Source organism: Myotis daubentonii, chromosome 16 (assembly GCF_963259705.1).
Source record: "Myotis daubentonii chromosome 16, mMyoDau2.1, whole genome shotgun sequence".
Taxonomy (NCBI): domain Eukaryota; kingdom Metazoa; phylum Chordata; class Mammalia; order Chiroptera; family Vespertilionidae; genus Myotis; species Myotis daubentonii.
The window spans coordinates 32,613,565-32,635,304 of NC_081855.1; the positions used below are offsets into that span (position 1 = coordinate 32,613,565).

Sequence of the window (21,740 nt, forward strand, 5' to 3'; positions counted from 1 at the left end):
CTGTCTCTGAGGTGGGCAGCCTGTGTGTGTGTGGAGGGCTCTGGTTGGCAAAGGGCCACTCTGCACATATATTGGCAAAGTCCAGGTGCTGAGTGTGGAACAGGGGTCTCTGGGTCTCTCTGCCCCATGTTCCCAGCCTGGCCTCGCTTGTGCATCCCAACAGGCTGCTGTCCACCCCCGGCCCTCCTTCAGCCACTTAGGGCTCCTGGAGGCATCTGGCCCGCTCTTGAGGCAATTCTTGCTTCTCACCATCTTACACATGAAGCTCAAAATTCCCTTCCCCTAATACAACGGCAGGGTCGGGCCCATGGTAGATATTCCCCAACTACCAGATGAATGAATGAATGAGTAATGAGTGAGCAACCCCTTCCCTGACTGGTCCTGCCCTTCTCCTCCCGATGCATTTGCTATAATCAACAGAGTGTCCTTAGCTTTGCTGGTAGCTCTGCCCATTTCTTAGATGTAACTCCACAAGCCCCCCCTGGGGCAGAGACCAGGGCTTGGCAGTCTCTTGAGTCCTTCTTGTCCCTCCTCCCCACATGGACGTGATGTGTTGTGGCGTGTCCCATTCTTGCCCATGTTCCAGACACCTCTGAGGAGTTCAGCCAGGGCGTCAGCCAATCCCGGCTGTGGGCTCCTGCAGCTGCTGGATTATAAGAACTCAGGGCTGCTAAGTAGAGGGGCCATCTCACTCCACAGTGAGTGCAGTGGGGGGACAGCACCCTCCTGCCAGCCCATCGTGTCACCCTACCCCCAACTCCAAATATGCAAAGCACAGCGGGGGGCTTCTCTCCCAGGAAGGCAAGGTTACCTGGGGCAGGAGAGGGGAAGCCAAGGTCATTTCCCACAGCCATGCTGCTGGACTTGGACTTCTGGGACTCGTATTTCAATCGATCTGGAAAAGGACCACATTCAGGTCAGGGAAGTGAGCGCCTGGGCTGAGACCAAGGCGGTGGTTGGAGGCCAAACCCCTAGACTCGCACACAAGCACACACAAAAGATGTGCACACACGTCTGCCGGCTGTCAAGGAACCAGTGATATCACAGAAACTACTGCCCTGACAAGCACTGGAATGGTAGAGTGGCAGAACCAGGAGGACTCTGAAGATCGTATCATCTAACTCTAACCCCTTTGTTTAAAAGGAAATGCTCAAAGACCCCCAGCACTTTTGCTACAGAACTGGGGCCGGCCTTGGGCCTCTGTCTAGCCTACCCTTCTCCCTGCACACCTTGTTCCTCCCCTGTGACATGCTGTCAGTCACACACACACTTGCCACTGTGACCCGTAAGACAGACCTGGCACAGCCCTCTCGCTGCACTCCACCCCAAATACACTCTCTCCCTGAAGGGAAAAGGCAGCCAGGCCGGAGAGCTGGGCCCCTGGGCCAAAGACAACCCAAACACCCCCAAAACTCCAGAGCCCCTGCTCCAACATCCTCCACTCCGGGAGGCTCCAACTCTGGCACCCACGGACCAGTCACTGTTCCTGGAGCTCCAGACACATCATGCCAAGGCCAGTGCCTGGCACAGAGCAGATGTGTAGGGGAAAGAAGAGGGCACACCTCTCTTCCTCTGAATATGGGGGTGGGAGAAGGGGTAGCTGGTGATGCTGGTCCCCGTTTGGCAGGATTCTGGGGCTCCCCCAGGGATCATGTGGTGTGGGCCATGTCCCAGCCCTTGGCCTCCAGCCCCCTGCCTCGCCTGAGCCCCAAGGCTACAGCCAACATCAGCCACTTCTTCCTCCATGGAGAAGGGGCACAGCGCCCCACCCGGTGCACCACCTCTCTCCAGGGCCAGGAGGAAGTCTCTGTTGCGCTGCAGCTCCTTCATGAACTCCTCGTTCTGCAGGAAGAGCGCGATCCTCTCGTCCTCCAGGTACTGCTTCCAGCGGCTCTCCTGGTCCCGGGTCCCGGGCCCGGCCGCGGGGGGCAGGCCTCCCTCTCTGTTCATGGGCTTGGAGCCCCTGGGGTTCCCCTGAGGAGGGAAGCAAGCATGTTGAATGCCTAGTCACAAGGGCACACGAGCATAAACATCTGTGCACACCTGGGTGAACACCTGTCCTGTCCCAGGATCTTCCAGCCGCACCCTGGGAACTGCACCTCCTTTCAGGACCCAGTCACAGGCCCAGATCCAACTGCTCGGGCCACAGTCCTCTCTGCTAAGGAAGCAGCAAGGGCTTAACAATGACTTTTCCTGTCCTGGACCACCCCATGCCTTTCTCTACACCCTGAACAGTCCTGAAAGGTGATCTGCAAACTGCTCAATAGCCGACACACGATCCCCAAACTCAAAACTCTCGCTGCACCAGCGGTCTCAGGGTGCCACCCCCTCTGCAAGAGCCCTTGGGACATGCCCACCTCTGGGGAGAGGCAGCCTTGGCCCTTTCCCAGGAGAGGGAAGGAAGGTGCTCTGGCTCCCTGCCATTGGCTAGCCCCATGCCCACCTCCCTCAGGCCTGGGGTGATGGCTGTGGCCAGAGTGTCCTCAGGGCTGTCACCTTCCTGGGTGGAACAGGAAACCTCCCGGCCCAGACAGGAAACGAGGCTTTCGCATCAGCATTCTTTCCCTGCAAACCCAGGGCAACAGAAATAGCTCCGCCCGGGCTTAAATATCAGAAAGTGAAACGGGCTGACCCAAACTGTGGGCAAGCGGAGAGGCTGCGCAGCAGGCGGGGCCTCCCTCCATACCTGCACGCTGTCCAGCTGCTGGGGCAGGATGCGGAGAAAGTCGTCGGGGAGGTTGCCCAGCAGTGGCGGGTTCCAGTTCCGATAGCGCCTCTGGCTGGAAGCGGGTGCGGAGTCCAGCACGTCGATGCTGGAGGGCGAGAGGTGACAATGAGGAGGGAACAGTCAGGCCCCAACACGGGTGTCCTGGTCCGTCCCTCACACCAGGATCCTGCTCAGAATGGCACTCCTCCTTCCCGTGGCCTCCGCTTCCACTCACAGCTGTGCACCGCAGTGCCCTCGCGGCCTCTAGAGCAGCGGTTCTCAACCTTCCTAACGCCGCGACCCTTTAATACAGCTCCTCAGGTTGTGACCCCCAACCATAAAATTATTTTCGTTGCTACCTCATAACTGTAATTTTGCTACTGTTATGAATCGTCATGTAAATACCTGATATGCAGGATATATTTTCATTGTTACAAATTGAACATAATTAAAGCATAGTGATGAATCACAAAAACAATATGTAATTATATATGTGTTTTCCGATGGTCTTAGGTGTTCGACCCCCAAAGGGGTCGCAAGCCACAGGTTGAGAGCCGCTGCTCTAGAGCTCTCTATTCGTGGCGCTTGTGCTGGACGGTGTGGATGTAGACGTAGATGCTTATAAACATTCTCTAAAGCAGCAGGGATCGTGTCCTTTTATGCTTCTATCCCTAGCACCCGGCGCCGTGTGGCTGCTGAGCAACAGGTGTGCTCCAAATGAACCAACAGCCGAGCCCGCCCAAGGCCTTTATGCATGTTATTATGCAGGGGTTGGGGGGGGGGGTGCGGGCATGAGGACACCAGGACCCCTAGGGAGTAGAGCAAATCCCGGCCCCAGTTCTGGCACAGCCACAAGCCAGCAGGGTGGTCTTGGGCGAGACCTGCTCTCCTCGGAGAGTTTCTCTCATCGAGAAACTGCTGCCTCCCTGCCTGCGCGGTACAGCCCCGCTCCGGGCTCTTGAACAGCGCTCGGAAAGGCACACTGAGCAGGAGGTTCTTGTTCCAGGGGGCGCTCGGGGCTGCTCCTCAGAGGCCCGGTGCCTGGCAGCCTGGCAGGAGGTCTGTGCCACGCAGAGGCCACAGCCAGAAGGGAAGGAGAGGAAGAAAGGCAGTAGCCGTGCCCTCCCCATTCCCGGGCTCCCGCCCTGCCGCCCTGGGCCTGAGGGCAGCCTGGGGCCCCGCCAGGAGCTCCCCACAGCTCCTCGGTGGCCTGCAGCGTGGCAACCGCAGGACACGTGTTCTGCTGAAGCCGGGAGTGACACACGCAGGAGGCAGCCGGGGGCGGTGGGGGCCACTTTGGCTCCAGGGCCTGGCTTTGATTTGGTCTCCAGCTCCAGGAATCCCGCGGCCCCCTCACTGGAGGGGAGCTTTTCCGGGCCGGGCTGCCGCTGCCTGTGGAAATAACTTCCTTTCCTTTTCTATTTTGGGCGGGTGGCCTGGCGGGGGCCAGGAGGAGGGGCGGGGGCGGCAGCAGACGGGATAACAAGCTGCTAAGTGCGCGGTGGGAGCGGCACAGGCAGACTGGAGCCAAGGGAACCCCAGCCTGCCTCCTCACCCCCTCATCTGGCTGCACAGAGGAGGGGACGGTCTGCAGAAGAGCTTGGCCGATTCCTAAGCAGCTTTGTGTCTACATCACTCTGCCTTCTGTCACTGTCGGAGGCTTCATTTTCTCTAAGGGCCTGAGAAGCAAGGGAGCGGGCACCCCATTGCTCGGGGCCTTGAAGACCAGCGTTGATGAATCCCAGCAGAGAAATCCTCTCCAGGGTCAGCACCCTTCCTTGGGCTTCAGGGTCTTTATCTGGGACATGGGTGCCCACCCCAACGCAACCACACCTCGAGCCACCCAGGAGAGCTGCGGCGGGCGAGCCCTGGAGTCCCACTGGACTCCTCTAGACATTTCACTGGAAAGCCCAGAGGGGAGGGGGACGAGGAGCGGGAGTCCTGTCCTCAGCTGAATCCCTGGCTGCTGGGCCCCAGGTCCTGGAGGAGGGGCAGGCCCCGCCCCCTCCTGGCCCTGGCACCCTCGGAGATGAGGTCAGCCCGTAGCTGTGAGAGACAGGGGGGGCCCTGAGCCCAGGCAGCCCAGGCAACTCCACTGTGGTCGGAAAGGAATGTCAGAAATGAGCCGGGAGGCAAATAAAAAACTTCCAAGGCTGTACTTTCAAGGGGAAAACAGCAGGTGGCCTGTGCAGAGGGGTCCTCTGGTTTCAGGGCCTGTCTTTTATTCAGAAGACAGGGAAGGACAGGCTGGGGGAGGGAAAGGAGAGAGACGGCTAGGGAGGCTCCCCTGCCCTGAGCCTGCCCTTGGACCCCAACATTAGTACTCCACTCCCAATCAGACCTCCCGGTTTACCCAGGGAACAGACCCAGAAGGATTTCAGAGCCAAACCTTCCAGGCAGGATTTTTGTAAAGCATGCACACTGAGGCCCAGCTGGGTCAGGCCCTCTCCTAGGGCACCCAGATCCTTCAGGCAGAACCTGGACCCAGGATCCAGGCATTCCAGGCACACTCCCCTGGGGTCACCCTGCCTGTCTGTGCCCCAGCAGGACAAGCTCCCTAACCCCTCCCCATCTGCAGTCTCACAGGCACCCTAGGCCATTCCTCCCCCAACTTCCTACCCAAATCTGATCTCCACCAGCAGCCAGAGGGGGATTCTAAAGCACTAACCGCATCACAGCGTAAACACCCCAGCTGCAGGATAAAGCGCAGCCATGACCTGCTTGCCTCTCCAGCCTCACCCAGCCGTTCCGTACACCCTGCAGTTCCCGGATGATTCCCTCATCCCTGCCTCCAGGCCTTGGCGCATGCTGTTTCCTTTGCCGGAATGCCCTCCTGTCCTCCGCTTCACCAGGTTGCAGCTTGGACAGCAGCTCCTCGAGGCAGCCCTGCCCCCCTGCCCCCAGGTCTGTGCCTCCCCCAGACTCTGATCTCCTTGCAGGGGGCAGGGGGAGGTGTCAAGGCAGTGCTGTGTTCATGGCTGCATCACACACATGGTTCAGCACCTACATACTGCGGGTGGCTCGCTAAATGCTGGGTGGAGAGACTTGGGCTTAGCAGGGCCATCCTGGAGCAAAGGGGCACATGCTGGGAGGCTGGCACTGCCCCTTCTGAACAATGGCCTCTGAGGGAAGCCTCGCCACTGGTCTCAGTGTTCAGTGTTAAAGCTCAGAGGCCAGCCGTGCAGCGGGGGTGGGCGGAGCAGTGAACCGAGGATGGCAGTAGATCTGACCAGGCCTGGCACTCTGTGAGTGCTCCACCCACAACTCTCACTCAATCCTTCCAACAGCTCTGGGGCGGGATCAGCATTCCCATTTCACAGATGAGGCAAACGAAGCTCAGAGACATCAAGTAGTGAGCCAAGGGCCACAGAGCAAAGGTGCCTAAAAGATCAGAAGTCAGGCAGCTGGAGGAAGGGGGGGAGAGAGAGAGCATTCTGCTCTAGCTGATTCCACAATCCAAGTTCTCTTCTCTGTATCCACCCCCAGCCTAGCAAAGCCTTCAGTTCCGGGTCAGAGACTTTTCAAAGTCACAGGGTCTGAACCAGGCCTCCTAAGCTTTGGTCTAGTGCTAAGGTCACCTCGCCCCCAATTGGGGCTCTGACCGCTGGACTGCACCACCCCTGCTTCCAGCCCTACCCCACCCACTGCGGCTGAACACCCAGCCAGAGTAGGGGAGGGAGGACGTGGCCAGGATACCCACACCAGGTTTACACTGGGGTCCCGTCTCTTACGGCCTATTTTCCCTTCTGAAAAATGGGCAGAACCACTCTAACAGAAACTAGACCATTTGCAAAAACATCTTGGGATAAATGTTTTAAAAGTCAAAGGGAAATCATTTAGCCCCAATCCAGGGTGCAAGTCCTGCCAAGGTCTCACCCCAACCCACCTACTTACTCCCTGCCTCCCAGCCCATTACAGCCTCCTAGTCCCACTTGTGATAAAAGGAACCCAGCTTTGCTCCTGTCCCTGCCTCAAAACATTGCTCTCCTCCCTCCCCCCATAATCTGCGAGGCCTCTCTCAGCTCCCCAAGATTCAATCACAGAGAATTTTCTCATCAGGGAGGCAACTGGACACAGCAATTAAGAGCATTGGTTCTGGAGTCAAAATGACCTGGGTTCAAATCCCAGCTCTGTAGTCTGGGGGAGGGGGGGATTATGAAACCTCTCTTAGGCTCAGTCTCTTCATCTGTAAAATGGGGGTGACGGCTGTGCCCACCTCGGAAGTTGTTAGAGGATCTGAATGTGATGGCTTGCCAGTGCTTCGTAAATAAATGGTAGCTGTTATTATTGTCTATACCTGGATGATAACAGAGTTCTCCACTGCCACCGTCGGAGGCTCCCAAGATCCCCAGAAGAGAAGATCCACTAGGACAAGTCCCCTGTCCCATCATTTCTGCCACCCCTTACCACCCCAGGCCTGAGTCATTCTCAAATCTGATCTCAGGAACAGCAGCTTTTGGGCAAAGAGACACCTGGGCTCCAGCAAGCCCCACCCCACACATGCAAGCCCAGACAAACAAGCACCTCAGCGACCCAGGGGACCCAGCTGACAGCCAGTTTCATGTTAACTTTCCAAATTACAGAGCCCCTCGCCCGGAAGAAGTCTCCAAGGACCAGCAGTCTACCCCCCTGCCTCCAGTTATTGAACTATCCTAGAAAAAGAGACTTACTTGCTCCCATTGCTTTTAAAATCCCCCACAACATCCCTAGACCAGGGATGGCAAACACGTATCATCCCATCAACTACTGGTGGCCGTCTGGGAGCACTATGCTGGGAGGATTCTGAGCAGGAACCAGCACAGTGATCCGTCGTAACCTTTGCCACAGGCTGGAGAGGGGAAGTGCCAGGACACATGCCATGTGTTTGTCATTCCTGCTCTGCATCTCCATCGACTATCGGCCCTCAGAAAGCAGAGGCTGAGCCTTGACTCTGTCCCATCCGGTGTCCGGCATAGCACTAGCCTGGAGTAGGAACTCAGTGAATGTTTGCTCTTGAAAGTCCTTCTTGGTGTCTAGCGAAAATGGGTCTTGCTGCAGGAGAAGCCTGTTCTTGCTGAGGGGTCTAGCCAAGATTCCCACTGTGTTTGTACTCCGTCCCAACCCCCGGTCCCTTCCCCACTGCTCTGTGCCGGGACAGGAGCTGCATTCTCACCGGGGAGGTGGAGTGGGCGGAGCCAGAGGGTAAGGCCTGTCGAACATGTGCATGTGGTAGGCTGGTGGGGAGTACACGGGCGGGGGCTCTTCATCGGAGCTATCAGGTTCCAAAGTCCTTTCCAAAATCTATATCAGAGAGAAGAAAGAAAGAAATATTAGCAGCTCTTCCTTGAACTTGAATAACATTTACACGTAATCAGGTGTGGGCGAGGATGTGTAGTAAGAGAACTCTGCGTTGCTGGTGGATATGTAAATTGTTACAACCAGCACTTTGCAAAAACCAGTCTGGCTTTATGTACTGAAGCTAAACGCATGGCTGCCCCTGACCCTACAATTCCAACTTCCTCAACAGACAAGAAAGCACAAGTCCGCAAAAGAATGTTCAGAGCAGCATTATCCGCCCAAGTACGGTTCAGAAACAAGCAAAGCAAATCGCCGCGAGAGAAGTCAGAGCAGCGTGACCTCCGTGAGGGTGGGGAAGGCCAGAAAGGGGCGCGAGGGGGCTTCCCGGTTCCTTTGATGTATCCTGATCTGGCTGCTGGTGAAACGTCACTTATGATTCGTGGACTCTTCTATACACGTGTTATTGCTGATAACTAACTTTAACATCAGCCACACCCTCTCTCAAAGTGCTTCCACATGGATTATTTCGCCTTAGCCTCAAACAACTTGGCAAGATAGATACGGATTGCTACCCCATTTTATAGGTGAGGAAACTGAGACCCAGGCTGACTAAGTGACATGGCAAAAGCCACTCAAGTGTTTTTAGAACATGGTCTCCTCAGCAAAGGTCCCTCCTTCCGTCACAATGCCTGCATTCCCAGGGTGGATCCCCAGGGTGCTCAGCGGCAGGGGGTGTGCCGAGGGGGTGCCTCTCCCTCTTAGACTCTTGTCTTCATCCAAGAGCCAGAAAGAGGGGCAGGGAGAGGCCAAGGGGTGAGCAAAAGCTGGGGTTCTGCTACATGGCCTGACCTGGACCCTTCCTCAAAGGCCCATAGAGGAGTCTAGGGCAGGAGGCAGCTCTCAGCCAGGAGATCCCAGGTCACACAATCCCAACCAGCCTATATCTTAGCCTCCTGCTTCCCTGTCCTCTCCTCCCCAGCTCTGTCCCCAACTCCTCTGAGACCAAAGAACATGGGAAGGGCTCAGGGGCTGTCAATCAGCCACAGAGTCCCCAGGCCCCACATCTTAACCTCAAGTGAGTTTGCAGAAGTCACTGCTAAATTGACTCCGCTCTGCCTCTGCAAGCCTGGGCTGGGCCGGGCTGCACAGGCTCAGGGACGCCTGGCAGATGGGCAGGTGGTGAGTGAGCACGCACACATGAGTACACACACACACACACACACACGCACACGCTCTGTGCATACACTGCCAGCCTGACCCAAGGAGACCTCCCGCCCTGGAATGCACTGATGTTCTTTCCTTTGAGGCGGAAAGTATTTAAACAGATGCTTCTCCAGGAAAGGAGAATGTAGCTGCCTTTCAGGCTGCTACTCTGCCTACCCCAAATTTCCACAAGAGAGAGAGGACACTGCGAGCTCCATTCCCGATCATGGGCGGACCCCCGGTACCTGGCACGGGGCAGCGGCTCAGCAACTACCTGGCACATCCGGAGTCCACGCTGCTGCTGCCCCCCAGCCCACAGTCCCTGTTCCCCAGACCTCGCTGCTCTGAGGGACAGGGTTCCAGGCTGAGCCTCTCCTCCCTCAGTGGCTGGTCTGGTCTGTCCCCACTGAGGCTGGTGTGAGTGAGATAGGGGTGAGGAAGGGAGAGCTCAGTGGGAATCGTTCCCAGAGGGAAGCTGCTTGGGGTTTCCCATAACTGGTGTAGCAGCTGGACCCCAGATTCAGGGAGATCAGGCATCCACAACTGCACCAGAAGGACCCCTCCTTTCTCAGCCTCTCCTGCGCCTCAGTGCGGCCTCCTGGGGCTGCGAGAACCAGGCGTTTATCAGAGGCTCCTGGAGCTGAACAAGGAAACGCCAAGGAGGCAGGCCGCGGGCCAGGCACGCTCCGGAAAGGCTGATCCCCCGTCTCTGGGGAGAGTAACCCCAGCCATGTTCCTACCCCCTCAACCCCCCTCCCCTGCCGGCCTTTCTCCCCCCAGCCTCACCAGCCACAATGAGATTGTTCTTCTGACTCTAAAGGTGTTGAAGTTTTCGGCTCTGCAGCCTCCTGACTTAATTCAGTGTGGGTGATGGATGCCTGCCAGGTGCTCTAAGGGTCAGGGTCTGGCCATTTATCTGACAGGAGATGTTTCTCTGTGGCCAGGGTACCCCTCTGGCCAGCCCACCATCCATCAGCCCTCAGAGAGGGGGCCTTTTCCAGTCAGCAGTTATTGTCATTCCAGCTGCTGCTCATAAATTTTCCGAAGCACTTTCCGCTGGCTCAGGAACTGCCTGCCGGTGGGCCCCAGCTGAGCTCCACACGTGGGGGGTTGGGGAAACAGCCCGGGGGGGGGGGGCTGAGAAGGGGCTCAATCTGGAAAGCAAGATTCTTAGAAAAACAGAAGCCCCCACAGTGCAGGCCTATGCAGAGGGTGCTGAAGCCGTGCAGAGGTTCTCGGGGCTGTGGGTGCCGTGAACAAAGGAGGAAATAGCATCCCACCTGCCAGACCGTCAGAACAAATGAGACTACAGGGTCAGAGTTCACAGAGAACCTTCCTTCCAGCTCACGCTTAAAGGATGTATCTGTAAACACATGTGCGCGCGCGCGCACACACACACACACTCGCAGTCATGCATGCACTCACCCCTCTTTTTCACAAAGAAGTTCTCTATTTTCTAATACTCCCTCCACTCGCTAATCCAGGCAGGTCAAAGGAGTGGTCTCCAGGGGAAAGAGACTAAAGAAAACTAGGTAAAGACGGCAGCTCCATTTATTCATTCGACAATATTCCCCGAGTGCCTGCTCTGTGCCAGGGCTGTCCCGGGTGCGAGAGGAGACACCGGGATGAGCCAGATGTCACTGCCCACAGAGCTGGTCCTCTGCCTGGAGAGAGGAAGCCCAGGCAGCACCCGTTAAGGGAGGCTGCCCTGCAGGATGACTGATTGGTGGACAGCGGCTGCCTGCAGGGCTGTGTTGAGTAGGATCTGAGGCCATATCTAGGTCTAGGTTTTCTCACTGTAAATGCGGGCAATAATAACGCCACCTCACAAAGCTTGTGAAGACTAGAAGAGAGGCGACATCTAAAGCACGAGGATGTGCCTGGCACAGGTTGCGACTCAGTGAAGAGCAGAGTTAAGTCCCCTCCGCTGGGTCCTTCCGTCTTTGGCTGCGTGTCCCACATGCCCCTGCAGGCAGTGACCCGCTCGCTGAAAGACTGTGAGCCCGTTCGGCACCCAGCGCTGCAGGTCTTGTGGCGACTGGGGCCAAAGGTATACTGAACTCTGGGATGGGGCCAGGAGATGGGCCACGCCCAGCAAGTGGGTTGGTGGCATCTCCCCATCCAAAGTGTGAAGAGTGAGGAGAGAAGGGCTCACTGCTGCCTCCATCATGCCTCAGTCAGACGAAGTCTGGTGTCACTCCTCTTCCATGGCCCCCTATGCTCTGGGGACACAGCCCCACTCTCTCCAAGTACGGCCTCAACCTCCTGGTCTCCACTCACTCAAGGATCCTGACAGATGGTCGGGCTGTCAGTCCCCCAGCGCCTCATGCTCTATTTCACCTCCGAGCTTTTGCCCAAGCTGCTCCCTCTGCCTGCGCACCTTTGCCCTCATTCTTCACTCTTCTTTTGGGTCTCAGCTTAGCCATCCCTCCTCCAGGAAACCATACCCTCCCGTCCCGCTTCCGTTTCTCCCATCATAGCTCTCATCACTCTGCGCTGTCCTTGCCTGGTTCTTGTCCCCATGTTCCACTGTGCCGTGAACTCTGTGAGGGCAGAATCTTTGACTTGATCAAGGTGGATACCCAGAGGCTCAAGAGTCGAATTTCTTGAAAAATACAGACTAGCGGGCTCCAGCCTTGGATTGACATTCCCTGTGTTGGAGGGGGCCCAGGTGTCTGCATTTTTAACAAGCTCCTTGATTCTGATGACCCCTGACCCCGGGTCTAATACCATGCCTGGCATACCACTGAGTAGGTGCTCAGAGCTTGTTGAATGACTGCATGATTTTCTGCGCATCCAATAAGGCCGCTGACCGACTTGAGTACCGTTTCCCCAGGAAAAACAAGGCTGCTCGCTAGTTAGAACCCAGGCAGGGGTAGAACCCAAGTCCTCTAAGGTTCAAGCAGCGCTGGAGCTCCCGGTGCATTACCAGGCCGCGCCCCTACCTCCGGGGGAATGCTGTCCTCCGAGTCGGAGCTGTCTTCATAGACGCCGCCGCCACCCCCCTCCAGGTTCATCTGCAGCAGCTGGTCGATGGTGGCGTCCACGGCGCCGCTGTTGGCGCGCAGCACGCACTCGATGATGTCGTAATCCATGTTGGGGAACATGGTCTTGAAGTCGTCCATGGCCTGGTTGAACTCCAGGCGGCGCACCTGGCGGGCGGGCCGGCTGTTGTTGAGCTCCTGGGCGGTGGGCGCGGCGCTGCCCCCGGCCCCGCGCGCCCCGGCGGAGCCGCCCCCGCCGCCGCCCCCGCCGCCGCCGCTGCTCCGGCGGAACAGGCTGGTCATTTTGCCGAGCCTTTGGGCGAAGGTGCTGCCCGGCGGCGCCAAGCCCTTTTCCCCAGATCCCTGCGCCGTCTCGCGCGCTTGGCGGGCTCGGGAAGCTACTCCCGCGCCTTGCCCGGCCGCCGGGCGACCAGATGGGGACCGGACGGGCGGGGTCCCCGGGTCAGGAAACTAGGTGGTCCTCTGGGAGTGGTCTTCGTGGGGCGGCGGCATCCGGGCCTGGGCCGTGGGAGGCTCGACGGCTGGTCATCCACACCCCCAGAGCATCCTGGGGCCAGCTCCACGGACGGTCCCACCTGGAAAGGAGGAAGACAGAGTCAGGGGCAGAATGCAACAAACTGATGGCCAAGGGGAGACCCCTGCCACGCCCACGGGGGAACTGCCTCCCGCGGCTTTCCCCAGCTGCAATAACGAAACAGCCACAGCTCGTCACTCACAGGGAGGGCTATACTAGTTGGCAAGGGCTTACTCTGTACCAGGCACCATCCTGTGTTCTCTGTGGCCAAACTCAAGACCCCACTGAGGCAGGTGCTAGTATCCCCATTTTGGAGACGGGAAAACTGAGGCATAGACACTGAGAAAGTAGAGGAGCTTCAATGAGAATTCAACAAGGTGGTCCTCCGCCCAGTGCCTGGAACAGGGTTAGCTCTGTGATTGCTGCTGCCACTGCCCCAGAAGGCTAAGGAAGAAGCAGGAACCGTCACTATACTGGCCCCGCTGCCACCAGAGTAGATGGGGCGGGGGAATCTAAGGGATCCTTCCCCACTATTTGGGTGTCAACCCCCGGAATTCCCTCTAGAAGGAGATACTGGTCCTCAGAGCGCCAGGGGATGTCTGGCTGGCCTGGACAGCTGGAGACCCGACAGGTCGAGAAGCCTCTTCCATTAACCCAGTGCAAAGCCTTGAAGAAGTATTGTGTGTGTGCGCCGTGACATATGAAAGGCTGACAGCTCTAAGCCAGCCCCACACCCCGCTCTATAATACAGATGAAGGGATGAGGCCCAAGACGAGGGGGGAGTTGCCCCAGGACACGGAGCCAGTAGAGGCAAAGCCCAGACTTCTCCATCGAAGGGTGGTCCTGCGCATGAGGAGAGAGTGGGCTCAGAAACGGTCCTGGGAAATGCAGGGGGAAAGGAGCTGATGTATAGAAATACCATGTTCACGGGACTCTGCAAGGACTCCCAAGCCAGGCTGCCTATAATTAGCACCCGGTCGGGCTTAAGGCCCCCATCTCTCAGAGGCCTGCCCCCCGCCCCCTCTCACTAAACTCAAGTGCAATCTGAGGCCAGGGCTGAGGTGTGGCTATCATGATTGGGAGCAGAGAGAAAGATGGTCCTCAGGGTCACAGTCATCGATCTGTCCTAAGCTGCCTTTGCAACCAGCACGGCTCAAATGAAAAGCAATTTAAAACACATGAAAGAATTAAGGCAGGATTTGGGTTTATGAGCTGTGCCAGGCACTTTCACATTTAATCTTTTTTTAAAAAAAACATATTTTTATTGATTTCAAAGAGGAAAGGAGAGGGAGAGAGATAGAAGCATAAATGATGAGGGAGAATCATTGATGGCTGCCTCCTGCACGCCCCACACGGGGGATCGAGCCCACAACCCGGACATGTGCCCCGACCGAAACTGAACCGTGACCTCCTGGTTCAGAGGTCGATGCTCAATCGCTGAGCCACACGGGCCTGGCTTCACATTTCATCTTGATTACAACTCCAGAGATAGATGTTATCATCTCTCCTTTTCATAGGTGGAAACCAGTTCAGAGAAGTTAAGTAACACGGGCAAAATCACACAACCAGTACACAGAGGGGCCAAAATTAGGAACCTACTACCTAAGAACCAAAACTGCCAAGTCAGGCTTGCAGGGCTAAGAGCCAAGGAGCCTCGGAAATGCAGCCATGTGTGCCCCAGGCCCAGAGACTGGGCTCAGCCTGGCCGACATTCCAGCAGAGGAAATGTGACCCAGACAGCAGTGGGGAAGGAAGGGGAGGAGGGGTGTCTGTTGGCTGTGCCCCAAAGCTGGCTCTGTGACCTTGGGGAAACCACTTCACCCCTCTGAACCCCAGCTGCTGGGCACTGGCAGGGCAACAGCTAGCCCTGCCCGGCTTCTGAAGAAGGAAGTGAATCAAACCCGCTGAGCCCGTTAAACGTCTTGAAGGCTGACTCAAAGGCTTCCTGAACTCATCGCTGTCAGTGACCTGGGGATCGGAAAGCAGACATCACACACCTGTCCTCCCCCAGGTCCCAGGGAGCCAGGCCTTTCACTTCCCAGTAAAAGAATCCAGGCCTGGCAGGGGGTGGCAAGCGGCCAACCTTCACTCCAAGCCTGAATAGACAGCCAAGGCCTGAGTCACTCCCTCCTGGCCCAGAGAGGGAGGCAAGCTGCCCCAGTGTTGTTCTCTTGACCTTGCCCAACATCATCCCAGACCGTCTCCCGAAAGGCCAGGGAGGGTCCACAAAGGGCATGTGAGAGCCCAGGAGCCAGAGTCCTTGGGTCCCATCCTGATGGGGCCTAATAACATTATGTCACGTGGAGAAATTATTTCACTTCTCTGAACCTCAGCTTCCTCCCTTGCAAAAATAGGGATGATACCCACCTGGCAGGGGTGTTGTGACAGGACTTATAAGGGTGCCTGGAGCATAGTAAGCACCCAATGAGAGAGGTTGGCGTGGCCTCGGCCTCAGGCCTTAGCCCTTTTCCTGCACTACACTCACACCCTGAGCGATCTTATCCAGTCCCGTGGCTTTAAATTCCATCTTCATGCTGGATACTGGCCCCTAATTTCTCTCGCCCTGAGGTCTCCTGGAACACACCCTTCAACTCCACACTTGCCCACCCACCTACTGCCTCCATTTGGATGTCCAATAACAGCTCCAACATAACAGGTCATCCGCCTTTGTGGTTTCTTCCAGCCGCAGCCTGCTGCTCCTCGCCTTCTCCATCTCTGTGAATGGCAACTCCATGTGGCTCAGGCCAAACACTTGGGAGTCATTCTTAAGTGCTCACCTTCTCTTATACCCCATACCAACTGCAGCAAATCCAGTCTTCCCTGTGTTCAAAATGATTCCAGAATCTGCGCCCCCTCCCCCCACCTCAGCACCTCCACTGCTACCATCCCTAGTCAGTCTCCCTACCTCCCCCATTGCCTCATGTCATTCCTCTGCCTCAAACCCAATGGGTCTTCATGTTCTCGGATGGGCCTTATCGTGGCCCATGGGTGTGCACATGCCTGCATCACCTCTCCAACTTTGCCATCAAACCATGCACACATGTGTGCGCACGCACACACACAGCCTCACTTCCTCCCTCCCCCTCACTAACTCTGGCCACCAACAAGCCTTGCATCTCCCACCCAGGAGCCTCTGCACTTTCTCTTCCCACCGTCTGCTACGTCCTTCCCACAGATCTCTACATGGCTGCGTCCCTCCCTTCCTTCTGGCCCCCACTCAAGCATCACCTTGTCAGCGAGGCAATACTGCCTACCTCATCTGCCCTAACCCTTCACCCTCAGGAAACAGATCCCCGGAGAGATTTCATATGTAACTGTCACTGGCCACCTTCCCCACTTGAATGTAAGCCCCGTGAGGGCAAGGTCATGGCTTTACTCACTGTGGCATCCGCAGTGCCTAAAGAGTGCCTGGCCCTGTCAGTGGGCATTGTTTGGGGGACAAGAAGGGAGGGAGAGACTCAGGAGCACCACCATCTTCCCTTCCCTTCCTCCTTGGGCTCATGCTGTGGTGGTGGAGCCTTTTCACTTCCAAAGCCCTTTCTCCTGTACGTTCTCAGGTTGTCCTCACAGCAAACCATTTCATAGGGGCATGCCTGACTGTCCATCCCCTGCACAGACCAAGCTACTAAGCCAAGGCAGTCCAGTGACACGGTTCAGGAGCCATGAGCCTTCGCCGCCCGGCCTGAGGGTGGCAGCCAGGCTGATGTCAGGCTGGTCCCTTTTCGAGCCCAGCATCGGCTCCAGGGGGCAGGAGGTGGACTCCCTTCAAGGTTTGACTCGACATTCCACTGCCCCCACCTGAGGACCAGGACTCACCTCTGAAAGGTGGGGGGTCACAGGGAGTGGGGCTGGAAGGCCAGAGGTCCCCACTGACAGCACTTCCCTGCCCTTCCCTTTCTCTTCTGAAGGCAGGTGGGACTGCCCCAGGCCAGCTCTGTGCCTACACACCCCTGGCCTCCCTCTCTGAAAACCTGCCAGGGACAGAGACAAGGGACAGATAGGATCTGGTGACCCATCTGTGATTGCTTTGATCACAGCCTGGAAAGGGACTCGCTCTCTCTGGTCCAAGATCTGGGCCCAGTCCAGTGCCACCACGGCAGGCCACTAGGTGGTGACCCAGGGCTCGGGCCACGGCTGCTCCTAAGAAAGGGCAAACAGAGCGGCTCCTCTCTCAGAACCCAAGAATCTGCCCCGCCCCCACCCTTGGACTGACTAAAAGGGAAAGGAACCACCCAACCACCCCAGGGGTCTTAGAGTCCAAGATCCGAGAGTGTCAGGATGATGTATTCCCAAGGTGGGAAATACGAGGTACACAAGCCACCAGTTCATTTCCTGCGTCCCTGGCAGACATCACTAATCCATCCCAGTATTGTTGTCCTCAGAACCACTTTTTGTTTTTTTAACAACGCGCTCTGGGCAGGCCACTACCAAGTGATTAGAACTGGCAAGCAAGACACAACCTGCTTGCCAGCCCTTTCACTTCCCGTACAAGAAGGGTAGGCCCGGGCTAACTTTGGCCCATCAGGAATCCAGGCTGCAAAAGCCGGCAGGGCCAGAATGAGGTCATAGGACCCCTGGGACGCTTGTGTAACCGTGGTGAAGTTCTGGGGAAACCTCAAGTGGGTAACGGCCGCGTTAATGGAGAGGCCGCTGGGCCGGGGCAGCTGCATCCTTGTCCAATTGTCACCTCAGACGTGGTGGGGGCGGGGCGCGGGGAAGTCTACCCAGCTTCTTGGCTTCTGAGCTGGAGAGGCCCCAGAAGGGGGAGAAATGAAGGGAGAGTGGGCCAGGAGACAGAGGGAGGGGAGGCTCTGGGGTCTGCGTGTGCGTGCGTGTGTGCGTGTGTGTGTGTTTGTGGGTACGTGTGAGCTTCCAGCGGGAGGAGCAGGGCGCAGCCCTGACAGACGCGTCGTGTCCTCCTGCCCCTGCACAGGCTTGTTTTCTGCCCGAGCTATTAATGTCGCTGCAGCTTCAAAGCCGGGTGACCTTTAAATGCCGAGCCTCCTGCTCCTGCCCAAGGCTCGGAAATGGCTTAATGGAAACTCAAACGGCCGCAGCTGCTGAGGCGGCAACAAAGCCCGCCTCCTTCCCGAGGTGCCTGGCGCTCCTGGGCAGCCCCACTGTGCCCCCCTCTGGGGTGGGGGTGGGCTCGGGAAGGGCAGAGAGGACCCTTGGGCATAGCCACTGGGGAAAGGAGGCCTGGGTGGACCTGAGAGGAGAAGGAGGAAGAGTGGGAGAGACAGACTCAGCTCTGCCATGCCCTGCTGTGTGATCGTGGGTGAGCCATCCACCTCTCTGGACATTCCCCATCATTTAGTCTAATCTAAGGGTGGGGCAGAAAAAATAATCTTCCTCCCCTGAAAAAGCAGTTTAAAATCTGTAGAATTTTTTTTAAAGGGGAGGCAGGAGAGAAGACACTCTCTTAATTTTTTTCTCTCTCTTACCCCAACTTCTGTGGCCAAGTCTGTAGCCACGGGGTGGGGGGGAGGGGCTGTGGGGCAAGGACTAGGGCACGGGGTGTCAAATGAAGGTAACAAGGTCCTTCCCTGAGGCCTCAGTCCCCAGGGACACTTTCATCCATGTCTGCTCCTGAGGCCCAACTACCAGGCGTGGCTGCCCTAAGAGCCCAATCAAGAAGCCAGCCCCGCCTGCCAGTTCAAAAGATGCAAGACGAAGCTCCTCGGGCATGAGCACATGGCATTTGTTTGGTTCACCTTGGTAGCTAATGGCAAGAATAGTGATAATGATAACATGGCACCAATGCCTGCTTCCTGACGTGCCAGCCACGAGTCCGAGGGCATTATGCATGTTAACTCTTTGCATCCTCTCTACAGCCTATGAGGCCTGTATTACCACTGCTATTTCCACTTTACAGCTAGAAAAAGGAGGCACAAAGAGGCAAGGCACTTGTGTAAGGTCACACAGCCAAATGGCCAAGCTGACATTTGAACCGAGAAAGTCGGATTCCAGAGTCTTAATCCATGGGCTTGCCCACCCGTCCGTATTCCCTGGAGCTGAGCCCAGAGCTGGGCACACAGCAACAGCTCAGTAACTGTGAACCGAGTCCTAACGGGGCATAGAGGCTGGGGGCACGAGGGGGAGTGTGCAGGCAAAGCCTCACCAGGAAGGAAAGAGCCCCGCCGTTTCCTTACAGAAACCTTTTCCCCACCCCAACAAAGCTATCAAGTTGCCCTGGCAACCAATTATTTTCCACCTCTACCTGAGATGGTTGGGACTCTTGTCATAACAATCCCTCTCTCCACCAACAAACATTACCCCCTCCGCCAAGACACTCAACCCAGGCGCCTGGGAGGAGATCAAACCTCACCGCCCCACCTGGAAGCCCGAGGTCTGAGCACGCCCACTGGGCTGGCCTGAATGTGTACGTGGGACTGAGTGCAGTGGCCCACACTGGGAGAGGGGAGCCACTGGCAGCTCAGGGGCATGGCGGTGAAGCTGGGCTGGCCCTGGGAAGGAGGAGGCAGCTGCCCTCCCACCCCCCGGACCTCTCCTTCAGGCAGTTAGGGTGAGGGCCCCTCCACAGGTGGGCCTGCGTGGTCTGGGGCTGAGCCCCAAAGTCTGGGCAGCCACAGGAGGAGTCTCTGGGCCCCTGGGGACAGGTGGTCAGTCAACACCACCACATTTAGTATTTAATTTTGTATCTGAGCATGCTCAGGGAATCCAGGCCAAAGAACCAAGATTAGGATTGGGGTGCTCAGGGTGATTGATCAGTGGAGGGTCCTGGGACCAGAAGTCCCAACTCCTGCCCCTTTCCCCCGACACTAACACACACTTCTTTGCTCCCCCTCACTGATCCTAATTCCACTTCGATGGAATTCACATAATATATACAATCAAATACCATACAATGGGAAACAAATATGAGGCGTCTCTATATGTCCCTGAGATTTATCGATAAGGGGAAGGACGCAAAGCATAAAACATGAGCATAGTCACCACAGGGAAACCTCGGGGAGGCTGCGGGTTGGTTCCAGACCGCTGTAGTCAAGTACCGCAATTAAGCAAGTCATAATCTCTTTGCTGGTGGAGGGTCTTGCTTCCGATCTGTAAACAATGCAACCTCTGCGAAGTGCAGTAGAGTGAAGCACCATAAAACAAGATACGCCTGCGTGCTGCAGTGCACTGTGGTGCGTGTGTGTCTGCACGTATGGAGAGAGCACTCTGAAAAGAGTCAGAAGAAACGGATCGTACAGTTTCCTTGTATGTCTTTTAAATTTTGCTTCGTGTTCATTTATTCATTTTAAAATAAAAACACGTAAATTACCTATAAAGAATAGAAAAGGGACAGCCTGGCCAATGGTTTTCACGTTTTTTGCACATGTGTACTATCTCCAATGGACATGAATTACTTTTTAATAACAATTACAGCAAATATCTATGAGCACTTAACTATGTGCCCTATACTTTCCAAGCACTTGGCGCATATAATCTCATCAAAGCCTCACAGTAAAGTAATCCTTATACCCACTTTACAGAAAAGGAAACCAAGGCTCAGAGAGTTTAAATAACTCGTGTAGGGTCAGCACAAAGCCAAAATCTGAATCCCAACAGTCTGCCCCATAGTCCATGCTCTTTTTTTTTTTTTTAAATATATATTTTATTGATTTTTTACAGAGAGGAAGGGAGAGAGATAGAGAGTTAGAAACAACGATGAGAGAGAAACATCGATCAGCTGCCTCCTGCACATCTCCTACTGGGGATGTGCTCGCAACCCAGGTACATGCCCTTGACCGGAATCGAACCTGGGACCTTTCAGTCCGCAGGCCGACGCTCTATCCACTGAGCCAAACCGGTCTCGGCTCCATGCTCTTCTTAACCTCCACCTTATACTGTCTAATTAAAAAAACACAACTTATAATGATGGGGGGAAAAAAATCTTAAGAAAAAAGTGAACCATACAGCCTCCAGGGCTTTCAAACTTTTTTTAATCCTTAGAATCCCAACCCAATCCTTCCTGCCTCCACTTCTCTCAGAGGCCGTCTCCAGTCCAGCCTCAGTGGAACCAGCACGGCTCCTCCCCTGGTGCGCCCCCTCCTCTTGGTGCACCCCATCCCTTATGGTCGGGACCCGCCACTTCCTGGTTCTACCAGGGAGAACAAGGCCAAATGAGCAAGATGATGGCTGGGGCCACAGCCCCAGATGGAGGGCCCCCTGGGACAGAGCAGGGTCGGTCTGGCCAGGGAGCTCCTCCTGGAGGAGGTGGTTTTACTGGGGCTGAGTCTGGGGTAAGAGGCCACAGAGACAGCAGTTAAGGTGGGGCCAAGCTCAGCCTACACCCTCATCTCCAGCCCATGGTGGAGGGTGAGTGGACTTCTAAGAGTGAGTTTCCTCATCTGTAGAACGGAATGCCTGCACCTCCTCGGATGGGCTCCTGAGGGGAAGTCATGGGCACACACAGGCTCATACCTGGATGCCAGCCCTCAGGCCACATGGTTCTCAGGGCTGAGTGTAGAGGAGTCAGGCCTGGGATTAGGATCTTCACTCCGGACCTGAAGGGGGAGCATGTGCAGCACAAAGGCCCTCCCTCTGGGGCCTCCAGGACCTCAGGCTGGGGGCTCGGGGGCTCCTGAGTGGAGCAGGGACCCTCCACTCCTGCCTGACTCTGCCCCCAGAGAAACTTCCTAGGGAAAGAGAAGTGGCTGGGATCCCACACGGGCCCTGGCTTGCCCAGGCCTCCCTCTCCTGCTCGGCTGGAGGATGGGAGTGTCATAGGCGAGAGGCCCCCTGGACCCGGCACAGGAGCCTGGCCACAGGCAGAGGGGCCTTTTCAGGAGAGCTGCCTGCGGTCGCTGAGGAATGCATGCCCAGGGCTGGGGGCAGAGGGGTGGCTGGCCCTGAGCTTCAACAGTGCAGGCGGCAGCTGTGGCTGGGAGGGCCCTGGCCCCCCTCGGGTGGACATCATCAGAAATTCCACCCCAGGGAGAAGGGCCCAGCCCAGACAGCAGATGAGATTGTTTGGAGCCACTTACCAGGCCAGCTTCTCCCTCCACCCACAGGCTGCTCCCTCCTCCTC

At 56.6% G+C, this 21,740-nt stretch overlaps 1 protein-coding gene across 2 annotated transcripts in view; it reads right to left on the bottom strand.

Moving 5' to 3' along the window:
* CUEDC1 (CUE domain containing 1) overlaps nt 1-21,740 on the bottom strand; it is a 75,634-nt gene that overhangs the window by 6,787 nt on the left and 47,107 nt on the right. For both annotated transcript variants that reach the window (XM_059669578.1, XM_059669577.1), the window contains exons 2-6: nt 12,133-12,767; nt 7,860-7,987; nt 2,687-2,813; nt 1,782-1,974; nt 812-895 (exon numbers count right to left, since the gene is read on the bottom strand). In XM_059669578.1, coding sequence (XP_059525561.1) covers nt 812-895; nt 1,782-1,974; nt 2,687-2,813; nt 7,860-7,987; nt 12,133-12,474 — 874 coding nt within the window. In that variant the 5' untranslated portion in view covers nt 12,475-12,767. The remainder of the gene's footprint in view (nt 1-811; nt 896-1,781; nt 1,975-2,686; nt 2,814-7,859; nt 7,988-12,132; nt 12,768-21,740) is intronic.